General features: G+C 40.7%; 1 protein-coding gene across 1 annotated transcript in view; it reads right to left on the bottom strand.

Annotated features, from left to right (window-relative positions):
• Positions 1-19,254, bottom strand: part of LOC124254069 (delta-like protein D) — a 231,627-nt gene that overhangs the window by 24,618 nt on the left and 187,755 nt on the right. The window contains exon 3 of the mRNA XM_046687920.1: positions 4,080-4,179. Within this exon, the coding sequence (XP_046543876.1) occupies positions 4,080-4,179 (100 nt within the window). The remainder of the gene's footprint in view (positions 1-4,079; positions 4,180-19,254) is intronic.

Below are 19,254 nucleotides of genomic sequence, written 5' to 3' on the forward strand. Positions count from 1 at the left end.
ATGAAAGGAAGAGTGTTTTATATTAAATCCAATTATGAATAATGACGAAAAAGGTTTTAAAGTCCAATGAAAACGAATTTTCATAAAACTGTCAATTTATCTGTCAGTTACAGTTATTTACTTACCTTTAGTGAATAAAAGCCAGTCCCCTGTAGAAATGTCCCGATTTCAAGCGTAAATGTGGTAGCAGACGATGTTTAACCTCGATACGGAAGTACGCTATTGCAACTGCGCAGAATTACCGGACGCGCGGAAATACCGGACTCGCTTGTAATTTCCAGCCTAACTACCAGCAATGTTTGGCATCGTGATACTCTTCCCACGGAGTGATGACTGCAAGTGATGAGAGCATGCAAAGACTAAACTATATATAGACACCCAGTGCAAACATGCTCTAATATTGATTTATTACCAATAACAGATTGACTTTGACAAATCAAAAATATACAGTATTTTACGATAAAATCACACTCGTAGTTACAATGTAAATCAACATGACTACCCCAGCGGGCCATTCCTTTCTGAGGTATTCCCGCCAGGGTCACATAAGGACAGTCTGGACATCAGTTTTCATGTTGGACACAAGGATCATCATCTACTTCTCAGTTTGAGAACGAGACCACATTGAAAACACTTGCAAGTGTCCCCTTTGATTAAGTACACAAATCCTGCCTGAGCCATTTGACTAGGACTCTGTTTTACCCGCATAGGCCAAAACTGAGAGGAATTCAACCGTTCTTGTTTGAGTTTTAATCAGAGGAGGGGTACTGTCCATACACAGGTCTTGGTGTCCACATATATCACCTCCTATACGACAACGGGCATCCTGTATCTCTTGTCAGCTGCTTGTGAGTAGAGTGGGGAGTCTCAAGACTCAACAATTTTATTGCTTCTCTCTCTCCGCATTCCTCCAAAGCTTTGCAGAAGAGGGTGTAAGCTTCAGGTCCTTGTCAGGGAAGGGTATCTAATAAGGCTCTTATACGGTCATAAGATGTCACTTCTTTCTCCTGTTAGGTTTAATAGATTGCCGTGACAAAAGGTTTAAGAGTCCCCTTTGAACCAGCAAAATAAAACACACACAAGTCTAAAATATTCAATAATATATTGAACAAACAATGAGCAAGCTACAATGAATCACAATACAGATTTCTAGTACACTGCAATTGAGTCCCAAATCTAAAGTATCGCGTCACAAATGTTAGATATCAACTGACCGAGTCTTGACATTTACAGTGAGAGCAGATATACTGAATGAAGGTAGTTTACAATGAGAGCAGTCAGGCATGCACTGTCAGTCTTGAATGTAGGTCAGACGATGGCAGACAGATGTGTATAACTCCAGTGATATGAAAAGTCTGATGTGATTCCATAGCAAATTCTACAAAAGACTCATTGTCCCTTTTATTAGCATTTCCGAATTTCTGACGATAAGCTTCAGGCACTAACTCATAAGCTTTTAAAAGTGTCGTTTGGACAAGATCATAGTTTGAGCTTTGCTGTATTGACAAGGCCGAATAAGCATCATGAGCTTTACCCTTCAAAACAGTTTGCAGTAGCATAGTCCATGACTCCCTAGGCCACTTGAGGTTTTCAGCGTCTTTTCAAAATGTAGAAAATATATTTGTCTACTTCTTTCTCATTAAAAGGGGGTACCAGTCTGGCATGCTCTGCAATGTCAAAAGAGGAATGTTTTGAGGGCGGAGAAGGGTTTCCAAGCTTTTTCAGCTCAATTTCTCTGTTAATTTCCAATTTCCTTTCATCAATTTCCAATTTTCTGAATCTATTTCCTTTCTTTCTCTTTGCAACCTTTTAAATTCCATTTCTTCTTTTTCTTTTCTATATTTTATTTCTTCTTTCTGAATTTGCAATTGAATTTCAAGTTTGTTCATTTCCAAATTTTCTTCTTTCACCATTTCCAAAACTTCATGTTCAAAATCTCCCTCATCAATATAGTGATTCAACACAATTTTCAAAATCTGAAATTGCCTCGTAACAGGTTTGGCCTCAAGTTTGAAATGTGAAGAAATTTGCAATAAATCTGATTTGCGCAAGTGACCGACTGTCACAGGGGTAGGGGATTCAATGTAGGGGATTCATCCATGGTTATGGGGCTTCCGGTCACGTGGGGACGCTATGATGTCACTAGGAACGTCATGATTTTGGGATGACGGATGGGTTTCATGTCACGTGGGGACGCAATCACATCACTGGTAACTTTCCATCACAAAAAAGGGGTGGGACTCACATCGGGACGCTATCACGTGACTGGTAACTTTCCATGACGTAAAGGGGGTGGGGCTTCCAGTGAAGCTATGACATTCCGGTCATGGGGGGGACGCTATGACGTCACGGAATTTTCCATGGGGGGTGGGGCTTCCAGTCTCGTGGGGATGCTATGACGTGACCTAGAAATTTGGGACGCAACTTTTTCTCCTGAGTTCATCAGTTTGTAAACACTGAGATGGTGTCTCAGAACACAAAATACCTAATTTCTGTATAAGTATGTATCTGTGATTCAGCAAACTATCTCAGACATGTCTAGGGAGGATTATGCTTCGAGGCTGAAGGTGTTTGATCTGTGAAGCGATTCATTGGGAGAGACGCAACACGATTATTAAACAAATCCATACCTACCTACAAGTTGCAGAACTTCAAACCCAAACGCGTGCAAATCCGCGTTATATTTTAGGTCTTCAGCAACCCATGCTTATCGTAAGAAGTGATTAACGGGATAGGGTGGTCATCGTTAATTGCCCAAAATGATATAGTAAGTATGCCAAATGCAACGGTTAACAAGTCTTATTCCAAAATATGTCTATCTAGGACAAACACAGAATCTGAAACTGAACACTATATCTTTCACTGAAGATAATAAATTAATACCAATGTTTTTCATGGTGGTATAACAAACACTGAACAGCCACCCAGTTTGTCAGAGCCTTCCAGAATCTGAAACCTCCAAAGAACCTTTAAAAAGAACTGCATATCAACCAAGACAAGAAGTTAATACCTTAAATAACTAACGACAACAAGATATAAAAATGAATGACATACAGGTGTCTGATAAAGAGGTCGGTCCATGGCTACTATAAAAGAAACTGTTCTTAAGGCGATTGACAAAATCAATTTATGACATTACGGTTCTTTGCTTTTCTCTTCCAGTTGAAAAAGCAACTGTGGAATCATCTTTTAAAATGAGGTAGTGTGCGTCATAGCCACGTCCCTCTGAATACCCCCTATCCAGACTTAAAAAAACGTGTAACACTGAACGTTGTATTTACATTACGTTCTCTATACACCACTTCTTCTCTTCGACAGTCTGATCTTCAGGCATTGTATTATTAGTCCTTAAGTACTGTTTATCATTTGAGATCTTGATGTCCATAACCCACTTATGAGTACTAATGAGTACTAAGGACACATTACTGGATGACAGTTTCTTGAATAGGGATTTATGCAGTCATAATGATGGTTCTAACCTGGAGCATACTTTTATCACACCTTATCGTTTTTTTAGATATTAACCTAAGGAGTCTGAACTGTGACCACGTCATCTGTGTTATCGTTTTACGAACGCAACGCCAACCAGTATCGTACTGTTGATGTGTTAGGAAGTAAATGAGGAAGGTGTGTGTGTGTGTGTGTGTGTGTGTGTGTGTGTGTGTGTGTGTGTGTGCGTGTGAACAAGCTACAGTACAGAAGGTTTGTCCCTTTGAAATGTAAAAGTAACCCAAACCTGCAACTGTTGATTGTGGATTGTGTACCATGTGCAATTTGGCAATTTTGTATATTTTGATTTGGTTGTCGTGTGATTGGTCAATTGAAATATCTAAATTTAGTTACAAATCTCCAGAGTTAACGTATAACTAATTTGCCAGAACACAGAAATATAAATCTAAGCTCTTATGGTTGCTGTCGGGAGAGGAAATATACTTCCTGGCTTTGATTCTCAAAGAAACAGTTTTGGACCAAATGATATGCAGCAAATGGTTGTGTGAGCATCATATCGCGCTTGTTATTGAAACTCTGATGCTTATTTCTGAAATTATATCATTTGCTATAATTGTATAACTACGTACCTCTGTAACGGCGCTGACAGTAGTCTCCAACATAGCCATCAGCGCATCGACAGGTCCTGTTCTCATGAAGGAACGTTCCCCCATTTTCACATGGATATACCTGTGAAGAACATTTGGACTTTTCATAGCAAAAGTTATACATTATTTTGGAGAACCATGAAATGCTACAGTATTAAGTCAGTCACACAGAATACTATAACGTTTGTGATGAATGCAAGGTTAATGAAATACTAAAAGTTATTATAAAATGATATTATGATATTAAGTAGTATCTGAAATTAAGATTCTACCGCAAATTCCTCTGAGAGGTTTATCTTTGGTTAAAGAAGGTCCCACGGATGGTTAAAAAGGGTTTTTTTTAGTCCATGGAGTATCGTTGTTGAACAGAATGTTGTTATTTCAAAAATATTTGGTATCTATTTTTTTAAATATATTTTTTTAAAACAAGAAAATAAAATAGCAAAACGTCCCCAGTGACCACAATCCCATAGGGAGAAAGGATATTTGTTTCTGTTGCCCTTCTTTCACTGTGGGAAGCTGATTTCTCCCAAGGGATTGTGTCTCGCCTGCCGCTCTTCCCCGAGAGCCCATAATGTGATACCTTTCAAGTGAACTCAGAGGTTAATAGTAGGCTTTGAACCCTCAATGTAGAGCTGCGCAACTCCGACACTTTGGATCGTACCCGCAGTCACTCAACCGACCCGAGGACACGACAGCAGCCTGTTTAATTCTTTTTGTCAACCCTGAGGGAGTATTCATTCAGCCAAACAGGTATGTGAGCTACCTGTGGTCACTACAAAAAGCCAACTAACAATAAACTGGGTCATCAGCTCACCAGCTGAGACCTTTAATAGCTTCAAAATAGTTTAATGGAGTGAATAATACATCCAAGGGGAGGTCTCAACTATTTAGGGAACAGGTCTAGCTGGTTTGTGAAGGTCACATCCCATTATTTGTGAATTTAGTGTTTTGAAAACCGAATCGACAGACGTCTGTAATGCATGATGCAATATATAGCTTAAATTCACCTACTCACTCACTGCATGCTAGACAGCACGGTGGGACAGTACTGGATTCAGAATACTGTGAGTTAGAGTTCGAATTAAGTAAGTTGGCAAAACTTGGCAAAGAATTCTTTTTTCTTTTGAATTTACAGTAACATCAAGGAGACAATTCAACGTTAATCTTTTATGATGTCTTTGTTCTTGGCAAGGGCTTGAAGTTGGTCTCTTCCCATTGCCATACACTTTTTTCTCTTCTTCGCTGGTACTGGTTTTACGAGGCTTAAGGTGCTAATCTCTTCCTTCATCTTGTGGTATTTGGAGACTTCCGACATCACCATTCGGAACTCTTCTTCTGAGATCTTGCTATCAGAGATCGCCGCCGAGATATGATCCTCGATCGTATTTAATTTTGATTCAGCCAGAACGCAAATGCTAGTATGTTTTAATGCTTTACGTTGCAATCAATGTGAAATTATTTTAAGTATGAGCTCCCGATGCTATTTCCATGCCCAGCACGACAGGTGCGGCCACGATCGTTAAGCCCACGATGGTGACACCTAGCCAATGCCGACTTCTACGAGCACTTTGTTGTTGTTTTTGTGTGTGTGTGTGTGTGTGCAATGCGATTCGCATATCCCTTTCTTTTTCGATATGTCGTTTAAAATGGCTGATTAGATGCAAACGAAAACCGTCCACTGTTTCCATGGTTTTCTTCCCTAGCTGGATACAATCCAATCTTGAGTATAACATAGGTTAGGTAATAACCTTCAAATGGTTCGCCGACAATTTTTGATTAATACACTGACGACTGATTAGGTTTAGATTGTCATACAGTACAACCAGAAATTAATGAGAATTTTAGATTGTAATTTTTTTTTTCACTCATTACTCACGTATTAAATGTGAATATTAGCAGAACATAATTCCAGATTTAAAGAAGTTACAACGTCGTGGTCCATGCTGTCCCAATATCGGACCACCTCTTCTTTCTTTTCAGCAATATTTGTCAGATTTTTCTTATTGACACTTTCCTTCATAAGTCCTAAAACATTTTCTATTGGATTTAGGTCAGGGCTATAGCTTAGCCAATTTAATAATGTCATATTTTGGGTCCGAAACCAGGCCTGTGAATGCTTTGAACGATGTTTTGGGTCGTTGTCCTGATGGAAAATCCAAACATTTCCATAGAAAACGCGAGCAGATGAAGTAAATGTCCCTCGAGAATATCTGTGTACTGCTCACTGTCATATTCCCTTCAAATACACAGAGGGGCGTTGCCCCTAACACAGATATGCCACCCCACACGTTAAATTTCGGACTGTCGGGCGCTGATACAAAGGTTTTTCAGTTTGTTTGGTCCAGAATTTCAATGTATTAGGAAACACACAGAACTTTCATCTGAGAAAATCACATTGTCCCAGTTAAAATTTCTATGCTGTAAGTACCAGTTCAACCGCTCCTTTTGTTCAGACTTCATGATCGGTTATGGAATTCCTCGACTTTTCTGCCAACCCATTGCATGCAGCTCAGTTCTAATTGTCTCCTTACAGACAGCCACAGTTCCTTTATCAATCATATCCAGCCTTAAGTTTTCTAAACTCCTCCGTTTGTTTTAAGAAACAAGAATACCAAGTAGGGGTGTCACCATTCGGTTCAGTGCATCGAAAATCGAATCGATAGATGTACGATTCGATCTCGATTTCAAATGCATCCATTTCGATTCGATTCATAAAGTACTTACTTTCTAATACTGTTTATTTCCACTGAAATCGTAAGAAATCATGTTGAAAATTCGCTGTCGTTTCATATTTGGCAAACACTAAGCTTGGCCCCGTCTCGCATATCGCAGTGTACTGGCTTTGGCACAAAGTTGTGCAAGCAAAGGGAGCCGGGCTCAGGCAAACACAAGTTTTATAACCACTTTCTGGTATGAAACCTTACATGTATCCTGATTGGACGACTCTAACCAATGACAGTTAAGGTTGCTTACGAGTGTATGTAGTCCCTGGTTACAAAATGGCGGATGGGGTATATCGCTTAAAACACCTCCGGTAAACTTGAAATCAAAGGTCTGGGAGTATTTTGGCCTTCGGGAAAACTGAAAGGAAACAGCAACTTGCAGAACATGCTATGCAGATATTGGTTACAAATCTGGATCGACTACGAATCTATTCAATCATTTGAAGCGGAAACATAATGTGGATGTCAACGAGTCACGTGCGAGTGCAACGAAACCTGGAATTGATGCTAGCAAAATATGTTCCAGGTGTCAACAAACTTTATCACAAGTTGTTGCGAAGTCAAAGTTGGGAGATGACCGTAAGACCCTAATTACTAAGGCTATTGGAGGATATTTAGCTCATGACAAGCGGCCTTACGCAACGATTGAGAAAAGTGAATTTCAACACCTGATTAACGTTTTGGAGCCCAGATATGCATTACCTTGTTCACACTTTAGCAATACCATCATTCCAGCGATATTTAAAACTGTGAAAGATCGAGTAATCAAATCTTTGACTAGTCCAGAAAGAATATCTATGACTACAGACTCCTGGACATCAAGAGCGACTAAAAATTACATTGCCGTAACAGCTCACTATGTGAATGAAGACTGGAAGGTAGAGATCGTTACTCTGGAATCTCTGAAGTTTTCAAAAGCTCACACATCAGAAAATCTGACCCAGATCCTTGAAAGAAACAGTTGATGTCTGGACATTTGAGAGGATTGGGAGGGGTCCATCGGTAACAACCGACAACGCTGCTAACATTGTGAAAGCAGTTAAGGAGTACGGACTTAATCTGCATATAACATGCTTTGCTCACACGTTGAATCTTGCCACCCAGCGTGGTTTAAGAGTTGCCCAGATGGAAATCCTGTGAAGTAGAGTGAGAAGTGTTGTGCGCTTTTTTCACAAAAGCACATCAGCAACAAGTGCACTTACACTGATGCAGACAAAAACTTGAATTACTACAAAATAAGTTGGTAATGGATGTTTCCACCAGGTGAAATTCAAGATATGACATGTTGGAAAGATATGTGCAGCAGCAGACTGCAGTATTTGCTGCAATACTTGAACTAAAGAACATTAAAGAACTTGTCACACTCTCTGAAGAAGATCTGATGAACATTGAAGAAGTACTGCGGATTCTGAAGCCAATAAAGACTGTTTCGACAAAAATGTGCAGTCACACACAACCAACAATATCCATGATACATCCCTTCAAGGAAATGCTTCTGCATCACTTGAAGCGCCAATCCAGTGACAACACTCTCGTCTCTGATGTGAAGAAGACAATTAGGTCTGATTTGGAGTCAAGGCAAGTTTTTAAGAAGTTTCAATTGAGGGTAAGTAATATAAATTCAACATGAGACATTAGGTCCAGTAAAAGTATATTATAATATAGCACGAAAAATATTTATGTAAAACAGGTTAACGTTTCAATTCAGAATAGATAATATTAGTGAAGATTAAAATTATGAAAATACAATTTAAATAAAACAATATAGAGTTGATTATAATAATTATAATTCACAATGACACAGACTAATTTATGAAATATTTATTTTCAGGTATACAGGTGATATACCTGACTTCCTTCTTCAAGCCTCGGCTTTGGACCCCCGATTGAAAAGCATGCCTTACTTGGATAACGTCACCAAACACAGAGTCTATCAGGCTATCAAAGAGGAAACAATTCAGTATCATCAGTCTCAGAGTGAGGTAAGCTTTCAGAATCAAACAGATAAAAGTATTTCATTTTATCATGACCATTGACCACATTACATAATATTTGTATTTAACCTTTAGTCTGTTGAAGTGTTTACAGCTTTGATGAAAACGTGTAAACTGTAAAACTGTAAACCATGACGTCAGATAAGTAGTATTAAACATTTTATTGTGTAGACCGTGAGAGTAAAGACTGAGGCAGGGGAGCAGATTGAAGACCCAGAACAAACTCTTCATAATGTACCTCTTCCTAATCTACCTACTAGGGATGGAGATGATAGTGAGATGGAAGATCAACCACCCCCAATGCTGAAAAGGGAAAAGAGAGACAACTTTAACCAAACTAACCATGGCAGTGCATCCTTAGCAGATCTCTTTGGTGATGTGTTTGTGGTAAAGGTTGAACAGGGTGTCAGTGTCTTTGATAAAGTGGAATCTGAAGTGAAAGGGTAGAGGGGTGAGGATTTTTCTAGACCTGGGGATCCATTGATGTGGTGGACGGGAAGGGAAGGAAAGTACCCTGTTAGCTAGATATGTTCAATACTGTATCAGTGTACCTGCTACAAGTGTGGCCAGTGAGAGGGTATTCTCCACTGCCGGAGTCATTGTAAGTGCCCAGAGGGCATGTCATTCAAGTGAAAATGTAAACATGCTTGTTTTCCTTGCACAGAACATGACCATTCCAAATGACTGAAACCTATTTTCATGATCAATCAGCAGAGGACGATGTCACATTGGCCAGTAGAGAGGTCGTTGTAAAGTTCTAAAATGTCCAGAATGATTGGGTGACTTGAAGTAACATTTTGAAGTGCTTGAAGGCAAGATAATGAATCTGTGAAAACAATGAAGTTTTTGGAATGATTCTGCTGTTTAATATAGGTCAAAGCTGAAAAGATAGCTTTGGCCTCAGCAATGAAAATGGAACTGTTGTCGGGAATCCTAGAGGAAACAGTCTTAGATCCAATGACTGTAGCACTGACAACTTGGCCCCATCCTTGGATCCGTCTGTGAAAATGGATCTATGGGTGTCATACTTGGAACTTAACTGGAAGGATTTGTTTCGGACATTTTGAGTTTAGTGAGGGTAAGATCGACCTGTGGTTTCACCATCTGCCAGGGTGGTGAAGACAGGAGTCAGTAAGGTGCTATGATATTGAGATCAATTTTAGCTGCAGATATGTGTGGTTGAATTCTGATTCCAAGTGGTGGAACCAGGCTTGGCAGTTTAGGAAACAAGTTTTCATAGAGAGGGTTGAAAACAAAATTGTATGCTGGATTGGACTGTTTTGAACGTAGTTTTGTGATATACTGCAGTGAAAGTTTAATGCGGCGTTGTTCAAGGGAAGGTTCGTTAGCTTCTGCATTAGGTCCTGAAAGCTCCCAGGCAGAGCCTCAAGCCTTGGCGGTGGATAGAATCTACTTTTTCTAAATTGCTTTTGCAGGCTCCACCATAAACAATGGAGCCGTAGTCTAGTTTAGAGCGAACCAAAGATATGTACAAGTGAAGGAGGGTAATCTGATCCCCTCCCCACTCTGTATTTGAAACGACTTTTAGTAAGTCCAGAGCCTTCAAGCACTTGGTTTTCAAATATTTTATGTGTGGCAAGAATGTCAGGTGGCGGTCGAATATGAGACCCAGGAATTTGGCCTCTTCTACTACCTTGATGGGAGTACCATCTAAAGATATGTCTGGATCCTTGGGCCACGGCAATCCGAGCACAGCATGGCAGGGCACGACATGACTGTAAACTGTCCAGGAAAGGAATAATTCCAACGGAATTTTACGGCCAAACGAAGGTAAAAAGCGGAATTTTATACACTACAAGCAACCACTGAAGAAATCACTTACTCCCGGAAACTGCTACGTAAAACTTCCCATTAAATTTACATTACAAACCCAATAGCATTACAACAAAAGAAAATGCGACAAATACAATAGAAATAATGCGACCTTTATAAATTCAATCACTGTTCAGTGCAGACATGGCCTCCAGCTCTTCTTCTTCCCCTCTCGTCTCTTGACCTTCTTCGGGAAGGGAGGCAATGACGCCTCGAGGCTTCCTCCTGCCGAAGCCGTAGCCTTCGTGGGGAAAGCATCTTCTCTTGTGGCTTCGCCAACCTTGGAAGTAACGTTGCTCCGGGATCCATGTATTGCCGATTGGGAGCTTGAACCCTGGAAACAGTCACGTCTCCATCGTGTGACTTTGGATGCCACCTCCCGGATGACAACTTGGCAAAATCCTTCCCACATACGGAGCAACAAAAACGTGTCACATGCGGCTTGTGCTTGCTCAGCCAATGATCCAGAAGCTTTCCATATTTATGGAAAACATGTTCTCCACACCCGGACACCGGGCATGACATCCCTGCAGCCGTCCAAAGGGGGTCTTTCTCCATCAAAGAATGCCTTAGATTCTTCCTCCGAAACCATAACCTCGAGAGTTTCCATCGCTGAAAGCGAGAAAAGGAAGAAATCTCCCAATAAGCAGATTAACAAGCAAAAACGAAGCAAAGCAAAGCAAAGAAAACAAGCATCAAAAACTAAAACAACTCAAACACGTTAAACAATTTATTTGGCAAAAAAAACCCAAAACATACTGTAGCAGCTATATATATATATGTCTTGCATATATATATGCATACCCCGAGGTTCTCCTCCTTTCCCATACCTAACTTGGTGAATACACAACCTTCGGCTTCACTGCCCTGTCTACTCTGGTATGTACTGGTGATTTCATTTCAGATGCCTTGTCAAGAGTGATTGCACCCTCATCAGACTCATCCCTGGAAAAGACACAACTGGATTTGTGTCGTCCAGTGTCTTAGACAGAGATAACTCTGTATCCCTTAGCCAGTTCCCAGGAACAGGTTGACCTTCAAAAGGCTTCAAATGATCAATGTGGACGTTTGATACAGGTGAATTTTGTCTCTTCTGTATTCCATACGTTATTGCCGAGATTTTTCTGACAATGAGATATGGGCCGTCCCAACCGAGACCTAGTTTTCGATTGGCCTGGGTGAATACCATCTCCAAACAAAAATCTCCATTCTGAAATGATCTAACTTTCAATCCATGGTCATAATTTCGCTTTTGTGTTGCAGCAGCAACACCTAAATTGTCAGAAGCAAACTGAAATATCTTCTGAAACTTCTTGCATCCATTGAACATAAACAACAGGACACTGTGGATTCCTAACTCCCGGAGCATGACCCACCATCACATCACTAGGCAACTGAATTTCCCTACCTAACATCATCAAGTTCTCTTGTGTTCACTAGCCCTATAAGCCTTAAGGAGATATGGTAAGTGGTCGTCGCAGTCTAATGGTTCCTGATGGACATAAATTGAAAGCATCTGCTTCAAAGTACGGTTAAAACGTTCTACCAATCCATCAGACTGTGGTCGGTTAGGAGTCTAACGGGTTGTCTTCACACCTAACAAATCACAGATACCTGCGAACAAGTGTGACTCAAATTCCCTACCTTGATCAGTATGAATCTGTTCTGGACAACCAAATCTACACAATACCTCGGTGACTAGCTTATCAGCAACAGTAAGGGCTGTATGATCTCAACTGGCAAATGCCTCTTTCCATTTAGTGAAATAGTCCCCTACAACCATGATGTATTCATTACCATTCTGGGTAACCGGTAAAGAACCCACAATATCAATTGCCAAACATTGCCATGGATGTCGGACCTGAGACTGCCTCAACTTGGACTTGCCTTTACCTGGGCCAGGTTTGCAACGAGCACAGAACAAACATGACTTACACCACAACACAATGTCTTTTGACATATTTGGCCAATAAAATCTTGACTTGATAGCAGATAATGTTTCGTCTCGGCCAAAATGACCAGCACAACGTTTCACGTGTAACTGTTCAAAAATGCTATTTCCAACAAGTGATGGAGCAATCAGTGTCAACTGTTTATCAAAAATATCAGACTCTGATATTCGGTACAACAGTCCATTCTCCACAACCAAACTATCCCACTGACCCCACAGAGTCTTTGCCGCTGTTGACCCATCAGTAATATCCTCCCTAACTGGACACTGCAATCCTTCCCTCATCAGTTTCAAGACAGAAGGTCAATTAGCAGATCCAGGTATTGCCCCTAACAGCTAGTCCCTAGTCCAAAACGGTATCCAGTTAGGCGTACTAGTAGAATCAACTCCAGAATCAGACAGGACGTTCCCATCAGTTGACACCTAAACCTGCTGTGCTGTCATGTGTAAGAGGTGATACTCTAACTAATTCTGTATTCATGGCCGAACACTCTGAACAAACTGGCTTGACACTATCTCTCCTGTCACCATTGCAGTCTGGACACTGTTCAAATCTACAGTTCCGTAATGGCTTCCTAGATAAATTATCAGCATTAAGATGTTTTGTACCAGGACGATACTGAATCTGGAAGTTATAAGTCTCAATGATGCTTAACCATCGAGCTAGAATTCCTTCTGGATCTTTGAAATTTTTCAACCAGAACAACGGAGCATGATCAGTCCTTAGCAAAACTTCGAACTTCAGTACCACTTCAGGGAATTGGCCAGGTTTCAATAGAACTGATCTTATCAGGATTACATCTGATCCCTTCTTCTGACACAATATGACCTAGAAAAGCAACTTCTGTTTGAAAGAGTGTACACTTCTTAGGCTTCAACTTAAGGTTTGCATGACGTAACTGTGTGAAAACCAACCTCAGATTTAGTAAAGCATCACTGAAATCTGACCCAAAAACAATAACGTCATCAAGGTAACACAGGCATTTCTTCCACCTAAGTTTTCCAAGAATTTTGTCCATCAACCTCTCAAATGTAGCTGGTGCATTAGTTAAACCAAACAGCATGACATTGAAATGGTACAACCCCATATGCGTGGCAAACGCAGTTTTGTGCTTATCCCTTGGATCCATCTTTACTTGCCAATATCCACTAGCCAAGTCCAGCGTGCTGAACCACTTGGAACCTCCCAGAGTCTCGAGAGTCTCATCAATATGAGGTAAAGGATATGCGTCCTTTGTACTGACAGAGTTCAACTTTCTAAAGTCCACACAAAACCTACAACTGCCGTCCTTCTTAGTCACTAAGCAAACTGGAGCTGACCACGGACTATCACTAGGCTCTATGACACAATGTTCCAACATTTTGTCTAGTTCATCCTCTATCACCTGTTTCCTACTCAAAGGCACTCTTCTAGCAGGAAGCTTAATGGGAAAGGCTCCAGGAGCGTCTATCCTATGAGTTTCCACACTGGTTTGTCCTAATCTCCCGTCCTCACCAACAAAAATATCCTCGAACTCAGAAACTTAGTGAGTCAAAGTCTGTCTCTGCTCAACCGAAAGGGTTTCTGAACATTTATCAATCAAAGGCTGCAAGTGAGAAGGAAGTTCCTGTTTGACTGTTTCAAGTTCTTGATTTTGACACTCAACCACCTGTCTAATAGCACTGATGTTACCAACTAATGACGAGCTGTTCAATGATACTCCCTTGTTCCTGAGGTTTAAAACTGAAACCACAACCTTATCATCCTTAGGTCTAACTAAACTCCTAGCCACAAAAAGACCTCTTCTATGCAACTGGTTATTTGGTTCAATCAAACCATGTTCATATGAAAACGGACCTACCATTTTACATTCAATAAATCTTTCTGCACCTTCAGGAACAACAACTTTGTCCTGCACAAGAATACGAGAACAGCTGTATGTTTTCTGACTGTAAAGCTTGAGCTTACCCTGTGAAGTACTAAGCACCTTCTTTCTGATCTTGATTTCACAATCATACGTCTCAAAGAAATCCATACCAGTGATACTATTCAAATGTCCTAGGTCTGCAACCACAAACGCTTGCACAAACTGTGCTCTACCAACAGTAAACTCAAATGTTGCACAACCATACACATGTACCAGAGTACCATTCGCTGTGAAAATGTCCCTATCAACGACACTCAAAGTGGAATCATTGAGACCCAACTTCTGGAAATCCTGATATGACAGTATTGAAACAGGAGAACCTGTATCCACAAGTACTGTACATATGTCTGACCCAAGCTCAATATCCAGAAAAAGACATTATTTACCACTAGTACTAGCACGCAATACTACTGGCTCTCGCATATTTGAACGCATTTCTCCAACATGTGATGACATCTTCCCTGCAGTGCAATTTTCAGTCGGCCTAACATTCTGCTTGACATTGGCTGGAATGTTGGCCTCGATCCCAGCCTGACTTAGTTTCCCCCATTTGGTTTGCTGCATCAGGTCCAGGTAAGTCTAACCTAGCTAGATGTGGACATTTATCTCTCATATGTCCAGGATCCTGACAAACATAACATGCAAATTTCCTTGGCCTCTGGAATGATTTCGCAAATATTTCTAAACGCTGATCTATCAACTTGACAACAGCATCCACAGTCAAACCCTCATTTGACACTGGTTCGGAAACCCTGGCAATCCGCTCGCATGTTTCAGGTTTCCTACTTTTTTGTCCCTCAACTGCCTCAAACTCTACACCATGAGCAATTGCTTCCTCTAATGTTTGGGGATGTGCAAACGCAATGTGTTTCTTCATATTGAAATTCGACAACCCTGTCAAAAACTGGTCTATGACATGTGGCTCAAGCGAAACAAAGGTGGCATCTGGATACGCCAAAAGTGCCAATCTCCGCAACTTGTAACCATAGTCAAACACCGACTCATCCTTGCCCTGTCTACGGTTCCTAAACTCAGTCCGAAAAGCTACACCTCTTTCTCTAGGATTGAACCTCTGAGTTAGTACAGCTTTAATTGCACTGTAATCACTCAACTGTAATAGCGTAAGGCTACTGAGAAGTTTTTGAGCTGTACCTCGTAAACACATAGTTAACTGTTGTGCTTGTGATGTCACGCACTGACATCTGAGGTTTGATGTAAGCTTCACTAGAGTTGCTTCCCTTAGTTTGAGGTTGATTACCTCCCTTTTGCCAGCCATGTTGTACCATGCGCTCAAGCGACAAGTGTCGTTCTGAAGTTTGGAAGTGTTTTCTTTGCATTAAGCCTCGCACCAAGACGTAAGTTGATTTACAGTGTTATAGGATTCATTCCTGGTGTTCTTGTGATAATTATTCCATGGTATCTTCTGTATTTAATGCATTTAGAAGAAACATGCATCTCCGTAATTTGTGAGGCTCTACATAGGTAGGGTAATGCTACGCAGTAAAAACGTACATCTCTGTACTACTTTCGTGAGGCTCTATACAAGTGGGCTTGACATTCGTATTATATATTTTATGAAACAACTTAGAACTGTCATGGCATTTTGATATCGCAAAAATATTTTATTTGAACCAGTAAATTAGGCTCAATGTCTGGTATTGGTGTTGTTTACACAATTAAGTATAATTTAGCTAAAGGTGTGATTACACTCATCCAATGTACAGGAATATCACACTTATAGTTCCTTTGTTATTTTACAGCTTTTACCACGTCACACGTGATTGACCTCATCATGCATAGTCTTCATGATCGTACTTTGGTACAAATAAAGGCAATCAAGGTTAAACTAGTTGTTGAAGACTCTTCTTTATAGTTGGAGAACAGCATAGTAAAAGGTCTTGAATAGGAAAATGCAAAAGAATCCACGTCAAAGAAAAATGACTGAACAGGGGCAAGAATATTATGAAGCTGAAGTTTGCAATTACTACAGGAAGTTTTCCTCAATAAAGAAAAACATTGAAAAGCGTTTCATTGAATCTGAGAATGCTCAACGAGAAAATGACTTTGAATTATTATGGGAGCTGAAAGACAAAATAGAAAGAGACTTGGATACTTACCTTTCTGTTTCTAGAACATTTGTAGACTATCTCAAGAGATGTGCAACACACGAAAGTTCACTAGAACTCTCATCTCACATCATGATTTCCGATGATCTTGCTAATAGAGTTAACGATACCGTGAACAGTTTCAAGTTCATAAAAACTGAACATGTTGAAGTTATTGATGATGTACATGTGTTGTCCAAAACTGAAGAAGCTTCCGTTTGTTCTGGAAGGAGCAGACACTCACGAAGTTCAAGTCGTTGTTCAACCAGCTCAAGTGTTCTTCTCGCTAAGAGTAAGGCTAAGGCAGAAGGTGCTCGAACTCGTTTACAGTTTGCTGAAAGGGAATTTCAGTTGAAATTGAAACAATCAGAATGTGTGGCAGACTTAGAGTTACTTACACACAAGAAAGAGCTTGCTGTAGCAGAGGCAGAGCTTTCAGTGGTGCAAGAGGAGATTGGGGAGCAAACGTTTGTCAAAGATCGTAACGTCACTACGGTTACGGAGAAATTAATTCCTACTGAGCCAAGCCATACAATTCTAGCTGAAAACCAACAGTCATTAAGTGGAAATCATATTCCTCCAGGACATGTGAACCATGAAACAGTTAGATCTAGGAGCTTGGACCATGACCTCTCATTCAATGTAAATGCTCCGGAATTCGTCCCAGTTCGACAACATCCGATGCCAACACAAGCTTCAGATCTCACAAGTTACCTTTTTAAAAGGGATCTTCTCAATCTCAGGCTAACTAAATTCAGCGACAATCCTGCTGAATACCAAATGTGGAAAACAGGGTTTAGGAACATAGGAAGTGAACTGAACTTGTCTCCATCAGAAGAAATGGAACTTCTCGTTAGGTGGTTAGGTGTAGAATCTGGAAGGTATGCAAGTAGTATACGATCGTCCAACCCTCATGATCAAGTCACAGGACTCAAGCGAATATGGGCACGACTGGATGAACGCTACGGCAGTCCTGAAGCCGTGGAAGCCACAGTCAAGAAGAAATTGTTCAAGTTTGAAAGGGTCACAAGCAAAGACTATCAGAAACTGTATGATTTGTGTGACATCTTATGTGAAATAGAGTCCCTGAAAGAAGATGAACACTTCAAGAATGTATTTGCTTATTTCGATTCATCAATGGGAATCAACCCCATATTGCAGAAGTTACCACCCTTCATTCAAGGCAAATGGACTGACAGGGCCTCACAGCACAAGAGACAGAACAAGGTTACGTTTCCTCCTTTTACCTATTTTGTGAAATTTATTCAGGACATAACTTCCACCTTGAACGATCCAAGTTTCAAGTTTGAGGTTCAGGATAAAGTTTTTCCCCAGAAAGATTTCAGGTTCAGAACTCCAGTGTCAGTGAAAAAGACAGATGTTGGACAAAATGGAAATCCCTCTCTCCAACAAGCACAGCCACAAGCCAAGGATGTACCATATTGTCCCATTCATAAGGCGCATCACACACTGGGAAAGTGTCGCACCTTCAGGGCTTTTCCGTATGATGAAAAGAAACAGTTTCTTAGCAAGCACCGCCTGTGCTTCAGGTGTTGTGAATCGGACAAACATTTAGCAAACAGCTGTACCCTGTTTATAAGGTGTGATGAATGTAACAGTGATATACATTACGTTGCGATGCATGTTTCCTGCTCCTTGCGTGAAAAGACCTCTCAAAGTACGGATTCTCACGGCGGGGAGACACAGGTGAAGGTTGCCTCCAAATGCTCACAAGTTTGTGGTGGCAGATTTCAGGGGAAATCTTGCGCAAAAACAATATTGGCTAAAATCTACCCTCAAGGGCATAAGATGAATCCCATCCATGCTTATGTGATCATTGATGACCAAAGTAATAGAAGTCTAGCAAAGCCCGAGTTATTGGACAGGTTAGATGTGACATCTCAGACTCTAGCATATCTTTTATCTTCGTGCAATGGAAGCACTACAACTTATGGAAGACAAGCTTCAGGATTGGTGATAGAGTCCATGGATTGTATGAAAAGCTTTCAACTTCCTCCTGTTCTGGAATGTAAGCATATTCCAGACATGAAAGACGAGATACCGTCACCAGATGTCGTCGCACATCATTCTCATCTGGAACATCTCACAGGCTTCTTCCTTCCAGTAAACAAGGATGTTCCCATTCTTCTCCTCATAGGAAGAGACCTCCCAGAAGCCCATCATGTCCTCGAACAGTGCACAGGACCATGGGGCTCTCCTTTTGCTCAGCGTCTTCCTTTGGGATGGGTTGTTATAGGCGATGTCTGTTTGGGACAGACACATTCGCCTCAGACCGTAACTGTGAATAAGACATCGGTACTGACCAATGGACGTCCGTCATATTTGGAATCATGTCCAAATAACTTCAAAGTAGAGAAAGAGGTAATTGAAGATGATATCTTCACTCAAGACACTCTTGGTGACACAGTGTTTGAAAGAACCAAGGATGACAATAAGATTGGACAGTCAATAGAAGACCGTCTGTTCCTTGAAATGATGGATGCTGAAATGAAAAAAGGGTAACAATGGAAACTGGACAGCTCCATTACCGTTCAAACCTGGCAGAACCAGATTGCCAAACAACAGGTCTCAAGCCGAAAAGAGAGCATTTCTTTTGGATAAGAATCTGAAGAAAAATCCT

Source organism: Haliotis rubra, unplaced genomic scaffold (assembly GCF_003918875.1).
Source record: "Haliotis rubra isolate DU_JTF1 unplaced genomic scaffold, ASM391887v1 Scf562, whole genome shotgun sequence".
NCBI lineage: Eukaryota > Metazoa > Mollusca > Gastropoda > Lepetellida > Haliotidae > Haliotis > Haliotis rubra.